Source organism: Lithobates pipiens, unplaced genomic scaffold (assembly GCF_037356315.1).
Source record: "Lithobates pipiens isolate NorthernLeopardFrog02 unplaced genomic scaffold, aLitPip1_a1.2 Scaffold_19, whole genome shotgun sequence".
NCBI classification, from domain to species: domain Eukaryota; kingdom Metazoa; phylum Chordata; class Amphibia; order Anura; family Ranidae; genus Lithobates; species Lithobates pipiens.
The window spans coordinates 347,949,730-347,972,085 of NW_027507764.1; the positions used below are offsets into that span (position 1 = coordinate 347,949,730).

A 22,356-nucleotide genomic window follows, 5' to 3' on the forward strand; every position below is an offset into this window, starting at 1 on the left:
AAGAATGGGCTGAACTCTTCCATTCTGTTTGAGAATCATAAAGAAGTTGAACAGAAAACTTGAAAGCATTGTCCTGTTAGTACATAGGTAATGACTCGAACAGCGTTAGAATGCAAAACTCCCTACTGTAGCGCCTGGTAACAACACTCAAACGTCTAAAATGATCTGGGACCAGGCAGCCCAAAAAAAATATTCTTGGCTGGTTTGGATGGTCTTGTTTCTTCAGTAAAGTAAATTCCTCTTTTAGACTTAACAGTGCAAGACAGAGGGACGAAAGAAAGCCTTCCTATTCTCAGGAGTAGAAGACCTATAGGTAGAGACGCAAGCCTTTTTTGTAGGGGAGGGGGGGGGGGAATATACTTATTCAAGGAGGTCCCAAACAGGCATTTGGCTTCCAAAAGTAATCTCTCAAAACATTAAGGAGTTCTGCTAACCAGCAGATAATCTTGCACAGTGAGAAGGCCCAACCTGGAAATTTAGAAAAGTATGTTCACTAAGCGGATTACACAGCAGCGTAAAAGATGAAGGCAAAGGATTCACATAAATATGAGCAGAGGGATCCCCAAGGATGGGGTTCTGGGCCACACTTAGTCTAGGTAGCAATGGTCCGATAGACTGCCATGAACACAACTGCAGGTTGTATGGAAGGCTTCACTAAGGCAAAGATAGCTCTACGAAAGGCCTCCCTCCGACTTTTCACCTACTGGGTCTTTGAACACAAGATTATCCTGTACAGGGGGCCATCAGGCTTTTGTTAAGGTAAGAAAGGCCGGCTCATAGAAATTGCCCAAGGAAGCATTCTTTTATAGGATATTGCTGGGTGAAATGTTTTAGAGAAAAAGCCTCGCCAAGACTATTTTTAGAGACCCCCATACTGGCTGCTCCAATGCTAAACATGAGCATACAGTTTCAATAAGTGTATCAATAGTGTCTTTCAGCTTAGAAGAAAAGGCTGCAACAGTTTTATCCTCATTTAATGGCTCAGAAGGTGAGGTGTCTTCTTCAACTGACACCTTTTCCTCTTGTTCCGTGACTGGATCTAGACTAGAGCAAAGACCAATACAGATTCAGGAGGGGAGGTAGGGCTGTGACCTCTGCCATCTAGGGCCTAAACATACTGCCAATGAATACCGACCTTATGGCAGAGAGTTCCTCTATAGCCACTTGCCCATCGCCCAACTATAAATGTACATCATTACTTTAAATACCTAAATACCAGGGTTATGGCAGCAGCTAGTTAGCCGACATAACCCCCGGTATCTTTATTTACAGCAGGTGGCCAGCTGTAAATAAAGATGCTGTTTGGAGTAATTTTCTAGCAAAAAATACAGATTCTACCTTGAAAGCAACAAAATGTCAGAAAAAGGCCTGGTCTTAAAGTGGCTAGAAAGTAATGATGATTTGGGACAATTTCCTCTGCTACCCCCTCAGAGCTGAATGTGGATGAATTGCAAACTTATTTTGTTCCTGGACTGCGTTAGAGACCCTCTAATTGTATAGCTACCTGCTGAAGCCACAAATAATTGATCTAATCTCACATATGAGACTGTAACTGTGGCCACCCGGTCAGTATTAAATGGGGTTTTCCCCAATTCAGCCTACCCTGGAACTATACTTGAGTTCACACATGCATAAAAAAACTGCTAGCACCTTTGCACCATTTAATTTTTTTTATTTTTTTTGTAAATTGGGCTGCACTAGTACAAGCTGCTGCAAATACTTGTTTACCTGCTCCCTCACTTAACTGCACATTTCACAGCAGAAGTTCTGCGTAAGGGAATTAACCATATACAATATACACGGGACTGCTACCTTTGCCATTGCCTTAGAGCTGAATGTGGAGTTATAGTAAACTTCTAAGTGTTATTGGGCCGCATTAGAGACTGTTAATATACAAACTAGTAGTCTGTATCCTCTTTTTTTGGTATTAAGTCTGCTTTGTCAGATATCCATACGCTTATATTTCTGTCCAATTGCATACTTACCAGCTGATGCCCATTGAAATTCAAAGGAAGCAAACTGGGGAAATACAGAAGTTCGGATAAAAAAATAAAAATAAATAAAAAAAACAGTATGAAAGGTAGCAATACGAAGGGTGGTGACCCTAAAACCCCAAAAGAAAAAGCAAATACTAGTACGATTAAACAATACCCAACAAAGGAGACAAGCCCCAAGAGCCCTGGATGCGGTAAACAAAAAAAAAAAAAAAGAAAGGGGAGAACTCCGACCTTCCAGGAGAAAATACAAGTATGGAGAGTGAATTGGAGAGAAGTAAAATGGAACAGAGTGCTGGCTCTCAAATCCCTAGAAAAGCAGACATGGCAGAGATGCTACCAAGATTAGAAAATGCCATTAAAGTTGAGATAACTACAAATACGAGCGGATTTGGGGCATGTGCTGGCACGTGTAGAGAGCAGACAACCAGGCTCAGGAAATAAGCAAAATAAAAGAGCAAGTTAGATTAATGCAAATAAACCAAAGAAAAATCTTATACAAACTGGAAGAGCAGGAAAATCAAAATAGAAGACAACGTTTGAGAATTCGAGCAGTACCAGAGGAAAGAGGAGAAGATCTGAGAAAAATTATGAATATGATTTTTAACCCCGTGTTGGATAAAAGTATTGAAGAAGGCCTAAAGATCGAGAGAATCAGAAAACCTAAAAATTTAGCGGAGGACCAGCCTTGAGATATTATTGTGAGATTCCAAAAATATTAAGATAAAGCTGAAATCTGGGGAAAGATGAGGGAGAAAACCACCTATAAATTATGAGGGGGGTCGACCTTCAAATCTTTACCAAAAAACATTGGCAAGGAGACGACTCCTCAAACCACTACTTGAGCAAATGCGGACACAGAACCTCAAGTATAATTGGGGATTTCCAGCATGCCTGATAGGCCAGAAGGATGGAAGATCAACGACATTGAGGTTCCCAGAATATTTACAGGAATTTTGCAATAAACTAGACCTACAAGTCCCAGTAATTTCAGGATGGTCAGAAGGAGAAAATATGATATCACAAGATTTATGAACAGTAGTAAAAGCTACGTGACTGTGTGGTGGGGGTAGGAGTTGGGGGGAGAGGGTCTAGAATAGAGTTAAAAAAAAAAAAAAAAAAAAAAAAGGGATCTGAGGCCAGAAAATCCTGGGATTACTATTGCACCCTTGACCCACCTCCCCCGGCCTAGAGATAGCACAGGGGGGGAGAGGGGCCAGGAGGCAGGGTCAGAGCCCCACCTCCAGACAGGAGAATCATTGGCGGGAATGAAATTCAGACCCACCTATAGTTCTGGGGCGAGAAAGGGGCCAAAAAAGGGGAGGGGGGAGATGTGCAAGACGCACCTTGCAGAGACGAATAGTAGTCATCCACAGTGGACAGGAATCCCTCCTAAGAGTCCAACAATCTCAGATAAGTAAGAGCCCAGAGACCACCAATGTAAGTGAGAGATGCATTAGGTGGGGGAAACTATAGATGACAGAAATACATTTTCTGACATATAATGTCAAAAGGTCTAAACTCCCCAACTAAGAGACATAAAATTTTAGAACTCCAGCAGTATAGAGCAGATGTGGTGTTTTTACAGGAGATCTATCTATCCCAGGAAACAATCAAATTATATTCTAAAGACTTTCCAACTTGGTTTTATGTGGATTCATCAACTAAGAGGGCCAAGGGGGTGGCAATTGGGTTTTCAAAAATGATGAGGTTTACGTTGGAGGATAGGATTACAGATCCTGAAGGCCGTTATCTTTTTGAAGGGCAGATTAGGGGAAAGAACTCTTACTTTAGCAAATGTATATTGCCCTAACAAACCCTATAAGGTACTTGAAACAGGTCTTGGGAAGGTTAATGGATTTTAAGATGGGGGAGGATATACTAACTGGCGATTTAAATTTCTGTATGGATCCGGCTTTGGATAGTATGTCCCGGGCACAGGGGACAAATAAGGTTTTGTTGAAAATGATTAAGCTGACAATGCATCAATGTCAAATTATGGATGTATGGAGGGTGCAACATCCTAAGATACAGGATTATACATTTTTTTTCCCCTGTGCATGTGCACGGGACGTACTCAAGAATAGACTATATAATGGTGGACCATAGCCTGTTGGATCAGGTGAGGGAAACGAAGATAGAAATATATACTCTAACGGACCATTCCCCGGTATCAATGAAGGTGTGGATATCAGGAATTCAAAGACAACTGTATACATGGCTATTAAATGAAACCCTTCTACAGGATGAGAAAGTAGCAGAAGCAGTTCCTAGAGAGATAGAACTATACTTTTTAGTTAATGATATGAGGGAAATCTTGGGTATTACCCTGTGGGAAGCACACAAAGCATACATCAGGGGTGTCCTTATCTCCATTGGTGCGGGGGGAAAATAAATAAATTAAAAAAATGAACATCTTAATCAAAGATTCACAGATTAGAACAAGGATATAAACACAAGGGACAAAACCATAAGTTATTCCACCAATTGGTTAATAAGAGAGAGGAACTTAAGGATATTATGGAACAAGAGTCAAAAAGGACATTTAATAGAATAGCAAAAGAAAGATACCAATGGGGAAATAAAGTGAGTAAACACCTAGCAAGAATGTTGAAGAAACAAAACAAAAAAAAAAAAACTAAGAGAAATCAACTATATTGAAAAAGAAAGGAATGATGAGGCTGGTGCAGCCGATATGCCAAAGGAGTCATAATGAAGGCAACCGGAGGAGAGGGAACTAGGGCCCTTCAAAACAACCCCTCAAGGGAGCTAGAGGCTGAGCCTGAGTTATGGGGCCCATTTGACCCTTTATCTCTGCACTCATGGCAAACAATACTTGTACACATGATATTCATAGCAGTGAAGTAGGAGGAAATGCCTCGGTGCAAGCACCTGTAAGCTGCCATAACCCTGGATCTTCATTTCTATGGATGTGCCGTCAGGTAAGAGAACCAGTAGAGGTTGCTTAGGCGGCAACCAGTTTCCAAAGAGGATGAGACAGAGAATGCAGGGAACCTCCTGGCAATGGAATAATGCATGTACAAAACACGCTTCAAGATGTGCAGGTACTCTAGCATTCAATTTCCACCAAAAACACAAATAACAGATTCCAGCTGGGCGCTGTGGTTCCTCACAGGATAACCACAGCACCCAACCAGGGACACACTATGCACCTAGAAGTGTTGGCTAGCAGCGATGCCCAGATTTGTTTAACACAGTGAAGTTTCACTCACTTCTCTGCATGTATGCAACATGTTATGTTAAAGGATGTGCTAGTTAAAATTACTTATATTACTGACAGGGTCACTTTAAGAGAAACTCCTCTATAGACTTGTAAACACAGCAAATTGATTAAAGCTAGTAGGTTCAACAGGCAGTTCAAATAAGCAAATAGTACACTTCAGTGATTCACAAGATCTCTCCGCATGTCACGATGAAAAGCCACTCCATAAGATGACGTACAAGAGCAACTGCTGTAACCTTTACCTTTCCACTATGGGATTTTTTTTTAATAATAAAAGTGCTCTGTCTTTTACAAACTTTGGGAAAAAAAAAAAAACTTGTAACATAAGCAAACACTAAGAATTTGTGGAAAATGAATCTAAAGTTCAAGGTGGCTTAAAAACGCTAATTCTTACAAATGTGTTACTATAAAAAAGCATCGTTTCACCCTAGGCTGCACGCTCATGACTTACACTCAGTATTAAAGTGATCTTAAAGCGGTTCTAAAGTCAAATTTTTTATTTTATTTATTTTTTAACTTTAATGCATTATCTGCATTAAGTTAAATAAAACAAAACCTCACTACCTGTCACCACTCCAGTGCTGTCTCGGCTGCAGCCAGCACAGCTCCTCTCATTTGCTGGTCTCACAGGAGACATAAGCTCCTACTGTTGTCAGTAAAACTTCTGTGGAGGAGAGAGCAGAGGTGTGGCTTACCGATGCTGTATGCATCTATGGATGCACACAGCCAGACTCAGGAGTACGTGCGCGCGAGGGCCTCCTTGGCACCTGGAAGAGGAAGGAACGGACAGTGCCAGCAATGAGACTGCCAAAGAAGATTTGGTCAGTGTCTGCACCCATGTTGAAACAGGAAGTGGAAGGAAATCTCTCCAGTAGGTACACACAGACTGCAACAAAATACATTATTTCAGTAAACTGGGAAAGAGTTCGAACCTACATCATTACGGTTTGTTTTTTCCTGTCCCAGTGACAACCACTCCCTTTATTTCATGTCCTCCTGTTATAGGAACCGGAAATAAACAGAAACCTTCCCAGCAAAGAAAAAATGTAAGTACTCATACCCACGTGTTCAAAGCTAAAAAAAGGGAGCAGATTTTGTAATACAACATAAACATTTAATAAATCACATATACTACAGGTGTCCACAACTTGTAAGTGAATTTTTTTGGCTTTTTAAATCAAAACAATGTTCAAAACCAGCAACACCTATCGATCAAAATTCATCTTCTGTGTAATAAACGGATACAGTCAACATGCGATTAGCTGCTACATCATTGCTGTTTGTATTGCCTTAACTATACGACTTAAAAAAAAAAAAAAAAGTGCCACTTTAACCCTATAGGAAGTCACTTGAAAGCCAAGGTGCAGTCAAAACAGAAAAAAATTAAAATACAAGACATGTCTAACAGTCAGTAGGATGTGGCCCTTGTGCCCATGCCTCTTTTGGTTGAAATCTCTCTATCCAAGCACCCTCAGCCCCCCACCGATTAATGCAGATTAGAGGTCGACCGATATGGGTTTTTCTCTGGCCGATGCCGATATTTAGAAATCATGGCGGCTGATAGCCGATATATGATGCCGATTTTTTTGGGCCGATAGGTTAGGCCGATTTTTATTCATTTTTTATTTTATTTATTTTTAATCCCCCTTGATCTCATAAAATCTAACACACCTTTCCCACTGGGACATTTTTCAGGCGCTTTTGGGCTAAAAATAGCGCCTGTAAAGTGCCTGCAAAACGGCTCCCCTGCAGTCTGTGTGAAAGACAGAGCGCTTTCACACTGAGTGCCCGTTCACACAGGGGCGACACGACTTGCGCTGCCCGTTCACTCACAGACACGACCTGCACACGACTTCAGCAGCGACTTGCAAAACGACGACTGTATAGAAGTCAATGCAAGTCGCCTGAAGTCGCCCCAAAAATAGTACAGGAACCTTTTTCTAAGTCGGAACGACTTGAGTCGCTCCTATTAGAACGGTTCCATAGTACAGAACGTAGCGCGACTTGTCAGGCGACTAAGTCGAGGTAGTGTGAACTGGCACTAAGGCGATGCGCTGGCAGGATCTTAAAAAAAGTCCTGCAAGCAGCACGTTTGGAGTGGTGTATACCGCTCCTCCACCACTCCTGCCCATTAATATGAATGGGCACCACTGCCGAAGCGCATGCATTGCGATTTGGCAGCGGTGCTTCACGGGCGCATTTAACCTCTTCCTCGGCCGCTAGCTGGGTTTTATGCTCCCCACTAGCAGCCAAATAGCGCCGCTAAAATTATGGTAAAGAGCCGCTAAAACTTGCAGCGTTTTACCATCAACGCCTGCCTGCTCCAGTGTGAAAGCGGCCTTCATAAGTGATACAGAAAATTTCTTACATTTAAACATTTATTAAACAAAACAAACCTCCAATCAGTTTACTTGTATGTATGATTTAGATAAAAATAAAAAATAAAAAAAACTATATAATTAAATAAAAACAGGTAGTCAAAACTTTTGGACGAAAAAAAAAATGGGCTAACTTTACTGTTTTTAATTTTTTTTTTTAAATAGTGTATTTTTTTGAAAGACCTCTGTGCAAATGCCGTGTGACATTGAAATATTTCAACAACCGCCATTTTATTCCCTAGGATCTCTGCTAAAAAATATATAATTTTTGGGCGGTCTAAGTGATTTTCTGGCAGAAAATACAGGATTTTTACTTGTAAGCAACAAGTGTCAGAAAAGATTTAGTCTTTAAATGGTTAAACTGAGAACTTCTACACACAGAGATGATTTCATTCATTCAAGTGTAAACATTGTATCTTTTTGTTCTTTTCTTGGCAGACTGCCCAGAGAGGAGGAAAGTCGTTTCTATGACGACTCAGGCAACTTACACTGACTTCTATTACAGATGTCTTTCCAAGTCGCTCTGTTCTAAATCGGCCTTTTTATCAGCACAATCGGCCGATGCCGATTAATTAAAAAACGGCAAAAATCGGTCGACCTCTAATGCAGATTAATACATAAAAGGGGCTATCACATAATCTTCAAGAGGCCCCAACAATGCCGCCCCATCCACCCAGCTTCACCATTCACAGAAGCTGCACTAAACATGATCATCTGCCCATTCTCCATTCTTAGTTCCTGTATCAATTATAGAAGCTGCAGTATGACTTCCATGAATGGAGAAGCTGGGCAAGGATTGCCCGGGACAGTTCTGCAATTGGTAGGCCTGTCCTGGGTCCCGGGCACCTAAACTCCAGGACTATGCAGTGTCCTGGAATTGCTCCTGGGGCCGATCTGACCCCCCAAATAGGCTGCTTCATCGCCGCTATCACTTCCTGGTGGACTCCTGGGCTGGCCAAGAGCCATTTTACCAGAATCCACCACCCACTGGTTCACTGCCCTAACTGGTTGCTAGGTGCCTGCAGTCTAGCAACCAGTGATGCCACCACAGAGCAGAGGATGTAACCTTCTCCTCCTCCGTGCCTAGTGCATTGCTCCGCCCACATTCTCCTCAATCTTCTCCTGCAGACCGGTGGTATGCAGATGGATGACTGCAGTGCGCTCAGAGGACAACAGAGGTGTAAGCTGACAGCAGAGGAGAGGGCACTGACATGAAACAAACAGTGACAGATGACATGACAACCTCGGAGGGAAGGGAGAAGGACACATCCTCAATGATATCAGGGGTTCATGCTAGGACTTGTAGTCCTTCACTTTTGGGGGATGTGACCCCCTCCAAAAGTGAAGGACTATAGGTCCCAACATTAAACCTCTGTAGGTGGCAAGTGACACCCTGCATCTGGTGGCAGGCTCTAGGTAGCAAGTGGCACGCTGCATTTGGTGGCAGGCTCTGGGAAGCAAGCACTGCATGGCAACTGGCGCACTGTATCTGTTGGCAAGTGGCCACTGCATCTGGCGGCAAGTGCCCCCGCTGCAACTGGCTGCAGGCAACAGTGGCACTCTGCATCTGGTGGCAAGTGACAAGCTCAGAGTTCCACTATTTCATTATATATTACAATGTAGTAATATAAATGTGATTTGATCATCCTGACACCAAATCAAGCATAGTGTCTGGATGATTTAAGTGGCAACACCATCAAAGTCGCCTGACAAAATCACCCGCTGCCAAATCCACCCCCCCCCCCCCATTTTTTTGGGAAGGCAGGGGGGGTCCCTGAGTAACAGTTTAGAAATGGGGTCACCCTAGAGGGGGGCACAGAAGGAGGAGAATCTCAACCAAAACAAGACGCATCAACAAGGGACAGGTTTTATTTTTGTTGTTTAATAATTTGGCTGCACTTAGGCTTTAAATAAGAACTACGCCTTTGGTTTTGACAGCTTACATTTGTGAATTCTGCCCCAAAGTTTCCATCTTCACTACAGGCATTCCAAGATTCCAGTTCTTTGTATGTCTCAGAGTAATATTAGGAATATGGTATGATCAGCGTTTACCTTTGCATGTTCTTGCTCTTGCTGCTGGAGCCTGTGGATGGTATGACTGGCAGTTTCCACTGTAAGAAAGATTTGAATGGATTAATCAGCTGTTCTGTCCTCAAAGGGAAGTTGTGTACACAAAAGCATGTGTGACAGAACTAAAAACGGACTTTAGTAAAACATGTTCGCACTATACTCAGGAAGTGCCCTTGGGTGATCATTGCGAAGGCCTGGTTTAGCATACTGCATGCTGATGCTTTAAATGGCCAAAGCAGGAAAGGATATAAAAGAGCTCATCAGTTTCCCCCAACTGACAAGCAATAGGAATTGCTAGTACTTTGAGATTTGTCAAGCCTTTCCTTGCATATGTACAGATTGCTAACAGATGGGCAGAGGGGCTTAAATATTTCCTTTATTTACATATTCCAGAACAGCCGTACAAGCATTCAAAGCTCTTGCATTGTTCTTTGAATATGCCACACTTGTATTTTAAATAATATAACAGGCAAGCACATAGACATTTCAGTATCTACAGACAAATAAACCTTGGGCACAAATGCATCCCCTTTAAAACAATTACATTTACAATTACATTTTCTGTTAAAGTGGAAGTCGATGCAAACACTAAAATACCTTATATTTATAGACACCCACAATCTAACACTAACCTTACCTAGCCCCGTAAAGTAAAAAATCAGTGCACATACCTTTATTCTAACCCGATCCTACCCAATCGCCAGTGGCGGAAGCTTTGCCGAAAACACCGCCACCAACAGCTGTGAAATGAGTGGGAAGTGACGTCACCCATAGACTTACTATGGGGCTACCTTTGTCGTCCGTGTCCTCTGGACTCGCCTCCAAAGTGAAGGTATTTATACTCATTTTTTTCTTTATAGATGAGTTAGTATTAGATTGGTGGTGTCTATAGATGCAGGGATTTTAGTTTTTGCATAGACTTCCACTTTAAGGGTAAAGGGGTAGGCCATGTGTAAAATAGGTTATGCATAGGTTATGCATTTGCAATACTGCTTGGATCAGCATTGCGACGCTCTTCTGCCATCCTCCTCCCCTTGCTGCGCTCACCTACCTACACACGGAAAATTCCTTGTTGAAGACAGTTGATCATCAAATGTAGTAAAAGGATGGCATTTACCAGAAAAACTTAGTGATACTAAAACAAACACTGGTTAATTTACATTGTCCCTTCTGTTTCTGTACGTGCATGATGGTACTATTATTTTAACCACTTGGGATCCGCGCTATTGCCGAATGACGGCATTAGCGCGGACCTAGATTGCCGGGACTACGTCTATTGACGTAGTCCCGGTTACGAGCGGCCTGCGCGTCCGTGAGACTCGCCTGATCACCGATCCGTGTAAGGGGTCGATCCCGACCCCTTATCACGTGATCAGCTGTCAGCCAATGACAGCTGATCATGTGATAAAACGGAGCCGGTAATCGGCTAGTATTCCTCCTCGCGCTGACAGCGCGAGGAGAAAAAAAAAAAGCCGATCGCCGGCGGCCGTGTTCGGGACATCAGTCCCGATCACGGCCAGCAATTCAAGCTGACACCTGCCCCCTGCCAGTGCCCACCTGCCACCCGCAGTGCCATCCTGAAATAAAGTAAGTGCCCCCCTGTCAGTGCCACCCAGCAGTGCCCATAGTGCCCACAGTGCCACCCAGCAGTGCCCACAGTGCCACCCACAGTGCCACCCAAAATCTGCCTCAAAGGTGCTGCACCCCAGTGCCGCCCATCAGTGCCCAGCAGTGCCGCCCATCAGTGCCCAGCAGTGCCGCCCATCAGTGCCCAGCAGTGCCACCTATCAGAGCCACCTATCAGTGCCCATCAGTCCCATCTATCTGTGGTACCTATCAGTGCCCATCCGTGCCATCTTATCTGTGCCCATCTTTGCCCATCAGTGCCGCCTTATCTGTGCCTATTAGTGCCGCCTTAACTATGCCTATTAGTGCCCACCAATGCAGCCCATCAGTGCCCACCAATGCAGCCCATCAGTGCCCACCAATGCAGCCCATCAGTGCCCACCAATGCAGCCCATCAGTGCCCACCAATGCAGCCTATCAGTGCCGCCTAATCAGCGCACTTCAATGAAGGAGAAAAATGACCCGTTTGCAAAATTTTATAACAAACTATTAAAACATGATTTTTTTTTTTTTTTTTTTTGCATCTTTTTTTGTTTGTTTAGCAAAAAATAAAACTCCCAGCTGTAACTAAATACCACCAAAAGAAAGCTCTATTTGTGGGAAAAAAATGATAAAAATTTCATTTGGGTACAGTGTTGTATGACCGCGTAATTGTCACTCAAAGTGCATCAGCGCTGAAAGCTGAAAATTGGTCTGGGACTGAGGGGGGTTTAAGTGCCCAGTAAGCAAGTGGTTAATTAACCAGTTCGGCTCCAGAGCATCTTTTTTATTTTCCCTGCATACGTGTAAAAATCAAAATTTTTGGCAATAAAATGACAAACCTCTAGAACATTACATATTTTCTGAAAAGCAGAGGCCCTGTAGAATAAAAAAAAGGCAATAGTTGCAAATTGTTGTTTCACATGTTTGCGCAACTGTTTAATAAGTTGCCGCCTGTATGGCAGGGCGGCTCTCGTTCGGGGAAGACGTCATCCCAGAACAGCCGAACTGTGTTGCTAGGACATGGCGTGGCCCTGATCTTTGTAAACGAAACTAGATGATTAAAAAAAATAAAAAATGATGATATAGAGAGCATGATATAGGGGGCATAGCCTTCGGCCGGGGGGAAATAGATTGCAGTGAGACCGAGGCAAATACATGCCTCAATCTCTCATACAAACAGTGAAACTGGAAATTATGTCCCTTCAGTTTCAGATGCACCCTTTCCGGGCCAGCACATCCAGGGGACACGTCTAACCAAGCTGATCTGTGCTTGACTAGATAATGTGAAGGGCAGGGGAGATATTAGACCCCTAATGTCTTCATAAAGAGTACCGGCCACCTGCCCAATGCTATCACATAGGGTTTTATTAAAGTGTTCCACAGGGTTTTATTAATGGCGTGGGTACCTAGTTTTGACAGGTACCCAGCTCCTACTTCCACTTGGGCCACCTGTATGTATGCATGTATGCATATCTATAACACACACACACACACACACACCCCTACTAATATATTAAATATATCCTATAAAACAAATCCAAAAACGTGCAAATAACATTCAATTATTTATAATGTCCAAAATGAAGTGCTCCAAGGTCTGCCCAATATCCTTAATATATATGCTGAATCAGATTCCTTAACAGTCCATCATAAAATCATAGATAAAAGTGATGCTGGTGCCTTCAAGTGGTGCACACACAATCCTCGTGTACCCTTCCACCGGATGTAACCTCACCTCGCCTGTAGTAAATGTTAACAGCTTTAAAAGATCCTCCTGTGATTACTCCTTCCCGTGGTAACCATTTGGCTTAAATTGCAAATCAAGAACAACTTCCCCCTGGTTACCAGCAACCTCCTCTCATATATGCCACATGTAGAAACAATAGAGGCTTGCAATAGTGTGATTTCATTTTAAAAAGATTTATTACAACTTAAACTCCACAAGAAATTCACTCACATTTCATGATAAAAAAAAACACGTCTTAGTAAACTCATGTGTGGTGGGGTGATCGTGTCTCCTGAAACCAGACCTGCAGCCCCGGTCAGAGGCGTTCAACCCGTCCTAAGCCTGTGCTTCAGAGCACTTCCCGATTCCTTTGAGTGCCGGCAGCTGTCTAATTTTATAATTTTCACTTTATTTTTCACTAGTTTTCATTGCATTAATTTTAGCAGCTCACAAGTTTTCCACTGAAGGGCTATTGGGCTGCCGGCTGTGTGAAAGTGATCTGCAACTATGGAGCTAATGCATCACTTTCACGTTAAAGTCGGGAGGCGGTTGTACAAAACTGACACAGGCCAATGGCTGCTACTGCTTGTGATTAACCACTTCGCGCCCAGGTCAATTCTGACATTTCTCTTCTACATGTAAAATTAATTTTTTTTTTTTGCTAGAAAATTACATAGAACCCTCAAACATTATATATTTTTTTTTAGCAAAGACCCTAGAGAATACAATGGCGGTTGTTGCAATGTTTTATCTCGCACGGTATTTGCACAGCAATTTTTTTAACATGTTTTTTTTTCAGAAAAAAAAACAAACAAAACAGTTTCATGCTTTAAAAAAAATATAAAATAAAAAAAAAACAGTAAAGTTAGCCCAATTTTTTTGCATAATGTGAAAGATGAACACACGCTGAGCTGATGTCAGGCTTCAAAATTGCACATGCTCGTGGAATGGCACCAAACTTTGGTATTTAAAAATCCCCATAGGCGACACTTTAATTTTTTTTTACTGGTCTTTACATGTTTTGAGTTACAGAGGTGGTCTAGGGCTAGAATTATTGCTCTCGCTCAAACGTTCATGGCGATACCTCACATGTGTGGTTTGCACACCATTTTCATATGTGGGCGGGACTTATGTATGCATTCGCTTCTGCGTATGAGCTCACGTGGACCGGGGTGCTTTAAATTTTTTTATTTTTTTTGTTAATTCTACTTTTAATTTTTTTTCATTTGACACTTAAAAAAAAAAAAAAAATTAAATTTTTTTTATTCCTATTACAAGGAATGTAAACATCCCTTGTAATACAAATATGGCATGATCGGACCTATTTACAGTGAGATATGGGGTCAATAAGACCCCGCATCTCACCTCTAGGCTGGGAAGCCTAAAATAAAAAATAAAAACAAAAAACAAAAAAAAAACACTATCACAGCTTCCCAGCCGAGGTGGCGTCGTTATTTGAATGCAGAGGCCGGGTGTGATGTCATAAGATCGCACCCAGCCTCTGAACGATCATAGAAACGCCATGATCCCCATTCGGAGGCCGGCGGATCCTGTGTCCGACTCACCGATGGAAGCGGTGAGTCGATAGTAGCACCAAATGGCGGCGGGGGGGGGCGTCCCCTCCCACCGCCCATTAGAACGATCAAGCGGCGGAACAGCCGCTATGATTGTTCTTATGGTGCACGGAATCGCCGGCTGAAAATGCTGATATCTGAATGATGTCTGTAGCCTCAGGCATCATTCAGATATACCCCCGTAAAGTCAAGGACGTCCATCCGGCGCAAAGTGGTTAAAGGTTCACCCTTTGGATGAAAAACAAAAAACAAACATTTAAAATTACAATTACATTGTAATTTAAAAATTACAGGAAAAAAAAAATCACATTTTTCCTAATCAATATACAGCTGTCACCCAGATCTTTCCCAGCATGTTTGCACGGAAACATAAGCAGGAGGAGCTTCTAGCCCTCTGCTGCTGTTCAAAAGCTAAAAAAAAAAAACAAAAAAACAGCCTTTGGTATACAGAAGTAAACAAAAATAAATATCAATAAAACTGTTTTAAATTGATATAATTTATATATTTAATATATATGTGTATATCAAATCTTTAATATTTTTGGCAACACGGTGTGGGCAGATTTCTGCCATTGACAGGCTGTGTCATGCCTCTCCAGCCTGTGTCTTAGAAGAGGGAGGTGAAGTCTCCATTAATTTACATGTAATATCCCATCCTTATTGTGTTTAACTGGCTAGTGGGCATGGAGGAGGGAGGGAGTGGGCTGTCATTTATCACTGTGTATAGACCCACATGTGACTCTATAGTCACGTGGGCTGCTCAGATGTGATGATAGGAAGGAAATGCTCCTACATAGAAACTCACTGAAACTCGAGCATGTGAAGAGTTGCCACCACAGCTGCAAAATCCCCAGCTGAATTGGGGACATGGACAGAAAGTGGAGATGGAGAACAGCAGGATCAGGATCAACCAGGTTTTTTGCAGAGTACAGGAAATGAATCTAGTAGTGACTGAGGCTGGGTTCACACTAGTGTGAATTGGATGCAGGAATTCGCAATAGCAGGGGATTGTGACTGGCTCTCTATGGAGCCGGTCCACACATTTCTGCAGTGGCTCCTGTGCGTCTTTTGGTCCATTTCAGGTTTGAATTCAGCCAAAAGTTCGGGCTGAAATCGGACCTGAAACAGTGTACAAGGACACACCGGACCCCTGCTGTGAGCTGTTGCGTGTTCATATGTGAAACCAGCCTGAGTATGAACAGCAAGTAATACGCCATTTATTGATAGTTTTTTTTTTATGATGTGGGTTTAGAGACACCTTAATGGGGTGAATTCTAAACAGTAAGAATGGTTCCAAATAGCTTTGGAGTTAAGCGCTTTTATTTGCACACAATTCTGGTCCAATTATGTAAATCTAAATGGCGAAATCAGTCCTTGTAAGGACGCAACAACGTTTTTCTTGGTTGAAATGGATGGACTTGTGTCTTTTTTCAACCAGGATTACCTATGTAACTATGATTACATTTCACTGGGACCAAGCAACCTCCCGCCCTGCAGACAAAATGCATGTAAACTACATGATGAACCAAGTTCCTCTATTACTTTCACGTGTTTAAGCCTGGAAAAAGCAGGTTCACAACAGACGGTTCATTTTCTCATATAGATAGAAGAAGAGTGATCAATAATACATTACAGGTAGCTTAGTTATCAACAGGGACTAAAGGGGAAAAAAACTGCCCCTAATTGCTGCAGCAGGTTAGTAAAGGAGCCCATTTGCCTGGAAACATATTCTATCTAGCCTTCTGGAATATAAAAGGAAACCTTTCATGAGGGAATCATGCATTCTGCCGAGTTCTCATTCTGTAAATGTCATTACCATTTAGCTTCAGTACTTTGAGTTGATGACCCAGAATAAGCATGTAAGAACTTCTTACCTTTTCTTTCCTGATCAAAATACTTGTTACAGGTCATTGAATTAAGCAGGCCATACACTGAAATTCACATAGATATTTCCTGATAAAAAACGATCGAAATTCGCTACATGGGTGGCCGCCCCACCCAACATTCTTTGACTGAAACATTTTTTGGACAGTGGCTGCATCCAATCAACCTGTCACTGGCAATATAGATGAGGTTTGGAAGATCCATGACACATTTCTCATTAGAATTTTTATTAAAAACTTCTTGTGCCTGAAAATACATGAATTATGTCAAAAGCACACAATAAAAACCTTCAAGTGACTGAAAAAACACCCAAGTGAATGCTAAGACTGGAAATTTTTCCTTTTAAAATGATTTTTGTACTCTAAAAGTGCTAATTGGTTCCTAAACTGTTTATTTTAGTTTTTTATGAGGCCGATTTATGAGGTTTTAAAATATGGATGGATGATGTTGAAATCTGCCTGAAATAAGAAACAAATGGTCCTGTTTACAATAGGATAAAGAGGTATTCAATCCAAAACAAAAACTAATATATTGCAGCTTTCCAATCAGATGTGGTGGCTACAATTTGTTTTCTTAGGCTTTTTTTCTCTCCGTTTTCACCTGGTTATCTGGCTAGTAACACACCTCTTGTATTAAGCCTCATACACACGATCGTACTTTGTACAAACTTTCCAGTGGATTTTTGTACAAAGAGCGTCAGCCGTGAACTTGTATTGCATACACACGGCAGGACTTTGTCAGCCAACTTTCACCAAATCACATGTTTTTTTCTGCTCTTTACCACCACCTTTGGTCAACTTCTGTATTGTTGTCTGATCTTTTGCATTGGTTCTGAGCGATGCAATGCATACTAGCCCATTATGCTTTTAATTTGCAGGTCTTGCGGGTAGTAAAAGAGGAAGTAAAACCCATTTGGGTTTACTTCCTCTTTAAGTGTTTAATGCCTTAATTGTAAGTGCACATTTATGGTTTTTCGTTTTACCAATATGCTTTAATAAATGCTACACATAGATGTTGGCCCCAGACTCTAAAACCTAGTGCACACAATCAGAAATATTGTACAAAAGGTACCGCATTTGAAGTGATCATACGATGACCTGATCGCTTAGTACACAACTTTTGAGACCCAATCAGGACAGTTCTTCTGAAATGATCAGAAGTGACAAACATATTTCTCTAGATCGTATGATTTTCACTTAACCACTTCCTGCCGGCCTATAGCAGAATGACAGCCAGGCGGTGGTTCAGTTATCCTGACTGGGCATAATATGATGTCAAGCAGGATAGCATGCCTGTTTGCACCTGCGGGGGCGAGCAGCACGGCGATCAGTGGTGCTGTGTGTCACTCTGACACACTGCATCTCAGATTGTAGTAAGGAGCCTTTGACGGAGGCTCCTCACCACATGATCAATCACAGCGTGACCCATGAAGTACCGGTAAACAGCTTTCCTTGGTTCGCGCTAACAGGGAGAGCAATAATCAGCACATTGATTAAGAAGCACAGCCCCTTCTGATGTGCCATGAACAATGCCAATAAGTGCACATCAGCAACACCTGCCAGTGCCCACAACAGTGCCTATCAGTAAAACCTGTCAGTACCTCATCAGTGCCATCTATTAGTGTCCATCAGTGCCATCAGTTAGTGTCCATCAGTGCCATCAGTTAGTGTCCATCAGTGCCATCAGTTAGTGTCCATCAGTGCTACCTATCAGTGCCCATCAATTCTACATATCAATGCCTCATCAGTGCCCATCACTGAAGGAGAAAACAAAATTTTTTTTAGTTTAGTTATTTTAGCAAAAAATAACTCCAGTGGTGATCAAATACCATCAAATGAAAGCTCTATTTGTGGGAAGAAAATTGATAAAAATTTTGTTTGGGTACAGTGTTACATGAGCACACAATTGTCATTCAAAGTGTGACAGCGCTGAAAGCTTAAAATTGTCCTGGGTAGGAAGGGGGGAAAGTGGCCGGTATTGAAGTGTTTAATAAGTACGGAAGAAAAGTCAGAACAAGGCTATGCATGCTTGAAAATATAAAGAGTACATTACTATACAATAGACTACATGAATTTGGAAGGTGTATTCTGTCGTACGAGAATTTTCATAAGTTGAGTAACCGCTTATTATCGTGTGTACAGGTCTTAAGGGACAGGAGCATTCCCCCTCAGCCTAAAAGACCAACATCAGTTGTTATAATTTTCCAGTGATAGGGAAGGACTTCCATGATGTTCAGGCTGGGCTGGAGACCCACCAAGCTTGAGAGTTCCTTACTTGGCTGGACAGGAGCATAGGCAAGATGAGGAGGAGACACATATTTGTTTCAGGTCAACAAGATGTTGTGTTATAGTGACCAGAAATTGAATTGAGCAAAAAACAGCCTCAAAGAAAGCTACCACCATGAGGCCAAGAACTCCCATGAAGCATCTCACTGAAGTTTGTCTTTTTGACCTGAGGCATCTGAACTGTCCAGTGGATGTTTGCAGATAGCTACAAGGGAGATGAGTCCTTCAGGAAAAGATTATTCAGATAACCAATGACCTGTATTTTCACTTTGTGCTCCTGTCAGCAACACTTCCTTCCTCATGCCGCGTACACATGACCAGACTTTCCGGCAGTCTAGGTCCGATGGTCTTCCCGACAGACTTTTGGCGGAGTTCCGATGGACTTTCCGAACTAACGGACTAAGTCCGTTCGAAAGTCCATTTGTTTTGAACGTGATGGCGTAAGACGGACTAAAAAAACCCCCCAAAAAACGAAGTTCTATAGCCAGTAGCCAATAGCTTCCCTTGTGTCATATTTGGTCCGTCGGACCAGCATACAGACGAATGGTTTTCCCGACACTAATTGAGTCCGTCGGACAGATTTGAAACATGTTCTATTTCTAGGTCAGTCTGACTTTAACGAAAAACAATTGGATTAGCGCACACACGATCGGATTATCCGTCGGACCTATTCTGCCAGAAAGTCTGGTCCTGTATACATGGCATTAGAGTGGCTCCTCTATGAAAAAGCAACTGGGTCACTCTTGGACAGCAGCATTATCTGGCAAGGGTAGTGTAAGGTGGACTTGGAGATTTTGATGTACTTTACATAAGTAACAAAATTAAAGCCCAACCGTAGCTAACAATTTAACTAGTTACAAAAACTGCTTTTTTCCTTTTGAGATAAAGGTTTTAACCAAATTAATAAAAGCTGATCTTTGTAAATAACCCATTGGTGTTAAGTGGTTTGTCTCAAGACATTAACTTCCACTTTTGCTGCATAGCTTGGTCTGTTAGAGGAAGCTGAACACTAACAGCAGGATCAACTGGTAGAAAATGAAGTTACGAGAACTTGTTGCTACGCAGTGTCTGTAAAGGGACACCTATGCCGGAAACAGGAAGTGATGTGGCGGGTGCGCCTGATGGTTCTGCATGTAGTGAGACAGCTGAGCTAGCACTATACCTACATATCCTGACACCATCATACACCACTGATGAGCTTATTTGCGTTTTTAGTCTGCAATTGGCTTTTTATCAATAAAATTGTGGTTGTTTTGGTTACTGTACCATTGGAGGCTGTTCTTTTCTCTTTTATATAATTTGGGATGATCAATGAGCCAGATAGAGGAATGATCCAGTGATGAGATGCCTGGGAGTTGAGGTGTATTGTACATAAAGCAAATTATGCCAGTCATGAGAGTGATTGGCATATACTTCTGGCGAGTTGTTTACTGAAGGGAGAGGGATCGAACGTAGCACATTCAAAGTGTGTTGGACAATTTCGGAATAACACAGCACTTCTTTGCACTATTATGGACAATTTGAGGACTACATTATGATGTTAATGCACTTGATTGATAAATGGTGATATATTTTTGATCGCAGTGCTTTTGTGAAGTTGGGGTGTACCCCTTGTTTGTACACATTTATTTCACATGTTGAAAATTTTTCGTTAACAAGCCGGCAGCAGTGAGTATTGTTGGCTATATGCATTTTTGTACAATGTTTTTGGTATTTATTGCAGATTATTATACTCTGTAGCGCGGCTTTTTTTGGTAGATTTTCAGAATGCTAGAAAATATATAGGCTGCACTTGCTGACCTTCAGCATATTGTAATCTCTGGCTTCATTGCCTTCTAGTATTCTATATTCTCTTTTAGTCTAGTTAGTCACAAACTTGAAACAAGTGAGATCAAAATTCCTAATATGCATACTTCTAGGCCAGTTACATGAATAGTACTGAGGCCAAAAAATTTTTCAGGCAAACACCACATTCAGAGGACAAGAGAGAACATATTTTTCCCTCAACTAATTTTCTTCAAGATATTGGATTCATCCTTTCAAAAAAACTGGTTTAGAAAAAAAAAAAAGTTTGTTCTGCTGTACAGGAACAGTTAAAGGCTACATGACGATGTCTAGGGTCTTTGTCATCTTTATAAAATTCAGCGACACACTTTATATCCAAAGCTTGAAAGATACAGGTGCATAGACAGGTTCTTCCTCGTGCATCGAAATCATTCTCTGGATAAATGCCAACACACAGAAAAAGCAGAAAAGTTCCCAGCTACTTCGCAAGTGTGAAAACCTTGCCAGGGGCCAGATTTAAAACCACAACCGGACCAAATTTTACATAGCTCAGGGATATTTTGCCAACTTATGTCACTTTCTTCTCCCTTTGGCAAGAGCCAAGCTCGCATGGAAAAAAAAAAAAAAAAAAAAAAACCTAGACACTTTTTTTTTTTTTTTTTTTGCTTTTTTTCCCCCCACATATGCAGTATATATTTTGGTTGATCCCAGGAATGCAAGACTATGCAGAAACAATACTTAACAGCATGTAGGACAGAAATTGAATACCTTGGCCTGCACTACTAACAGCCGTTAGGCCATCTCTGCAACTGAACTGACCCCGTTTTGAATTTGGGATCCCCGACAGACACAGGTGGTTTTGAACTGGAGAAAAATTCCACTTTCCCCATTCTAAATAAACAGCAGCTTTTAAAGTATTTGTAGATTAATTAACAGAATGTTCAATATTCCACAACATTCCACTGGTCTGTGGGAATGAAACCGTATTTTAATAAAAAAACTGCCAACAAGAGCACTGGACTACAGTCACTGCAGAACAATAGCTTCTTGAAACAAACAATTTAAACCTTTGTTAATCCTCGAGTAGTAAAAAAAAATAAAAAAATAATTATAACTGCTGTGACACCTGGGTGGGGGACAAACCGTTACGAGGAAGGTCTAGTCACACAAGCCAGCTAAAGACTTGGACAATGCAGTAAAATGGAAGGTTGGCCTATTAGGTCTGGACTTCCTGCCTCTGCCGAATACTACTTCAAAAAATTGTTAGACTATATACTTGCCATACCCAAGTCTCCCCCATTCATTTGGCAAGATCTTGGGGAATGCAGAGCAGCCTAAATCTCACAAGAAATGATCCTCAACTAGAATGGAGTGTCTCTCTCTGAAATTTGAGGTCCTCCATGTTCCTCATGAATCTCCAGGGAAGAATGTTGTCACGCCCTGCAATGTGCAAGATGGGGATAGTGAAAGTTTATAATTTAATATTTTCTTTACGTCGGATACAATTTTGAAGTATTTTTAGGTAGCAACTTTTACAGTAGGTGGGGGTATGAACCTAATAATAAAAAGTAATAAAATGCCAGGCCTGCTTTAGAAAACTCAAACATTAGATGCTGGCTGTCTGATCATAGTTTAGACAAACATTTATTTATTTTTGGTTCAAAAAAGACTGCAGCTAATAACCATGCACAATGGACATTGAACACAGTTGGAAATGTATGTGCATGAGCATAAGTGTGGCCCAGAGTTCACAGACCAAGCAAACTATAATAACATACATGTCCCTTTGCATGACATCAACCACACAG

General features: G+C 41.7%; 1 protein-coding gene across 1 annotated transcript in view; it reads right to left on the minus strand.

Annotated features, from left to right (window-relative positions):
- BLOC1S5 (biogenesis of lysosomal organelles complex 1 subunit 5) overlaps nt 1–22,356 on the minus strand; it is a 54,690-nt gene that overhangs the window by 13,121 nt on the left and 19,213 nt on the right. The window contains exon 4 of the mRNA XM_077492165.1: nt 9,669–9,727. Coding sequence (XP_077348291.1) covers nt 9,669–9,727 — 59 coding nt within the window. The remainder of the gene's footprint in view (nt 1–9,668; nt 9,728–22,356) is intronic.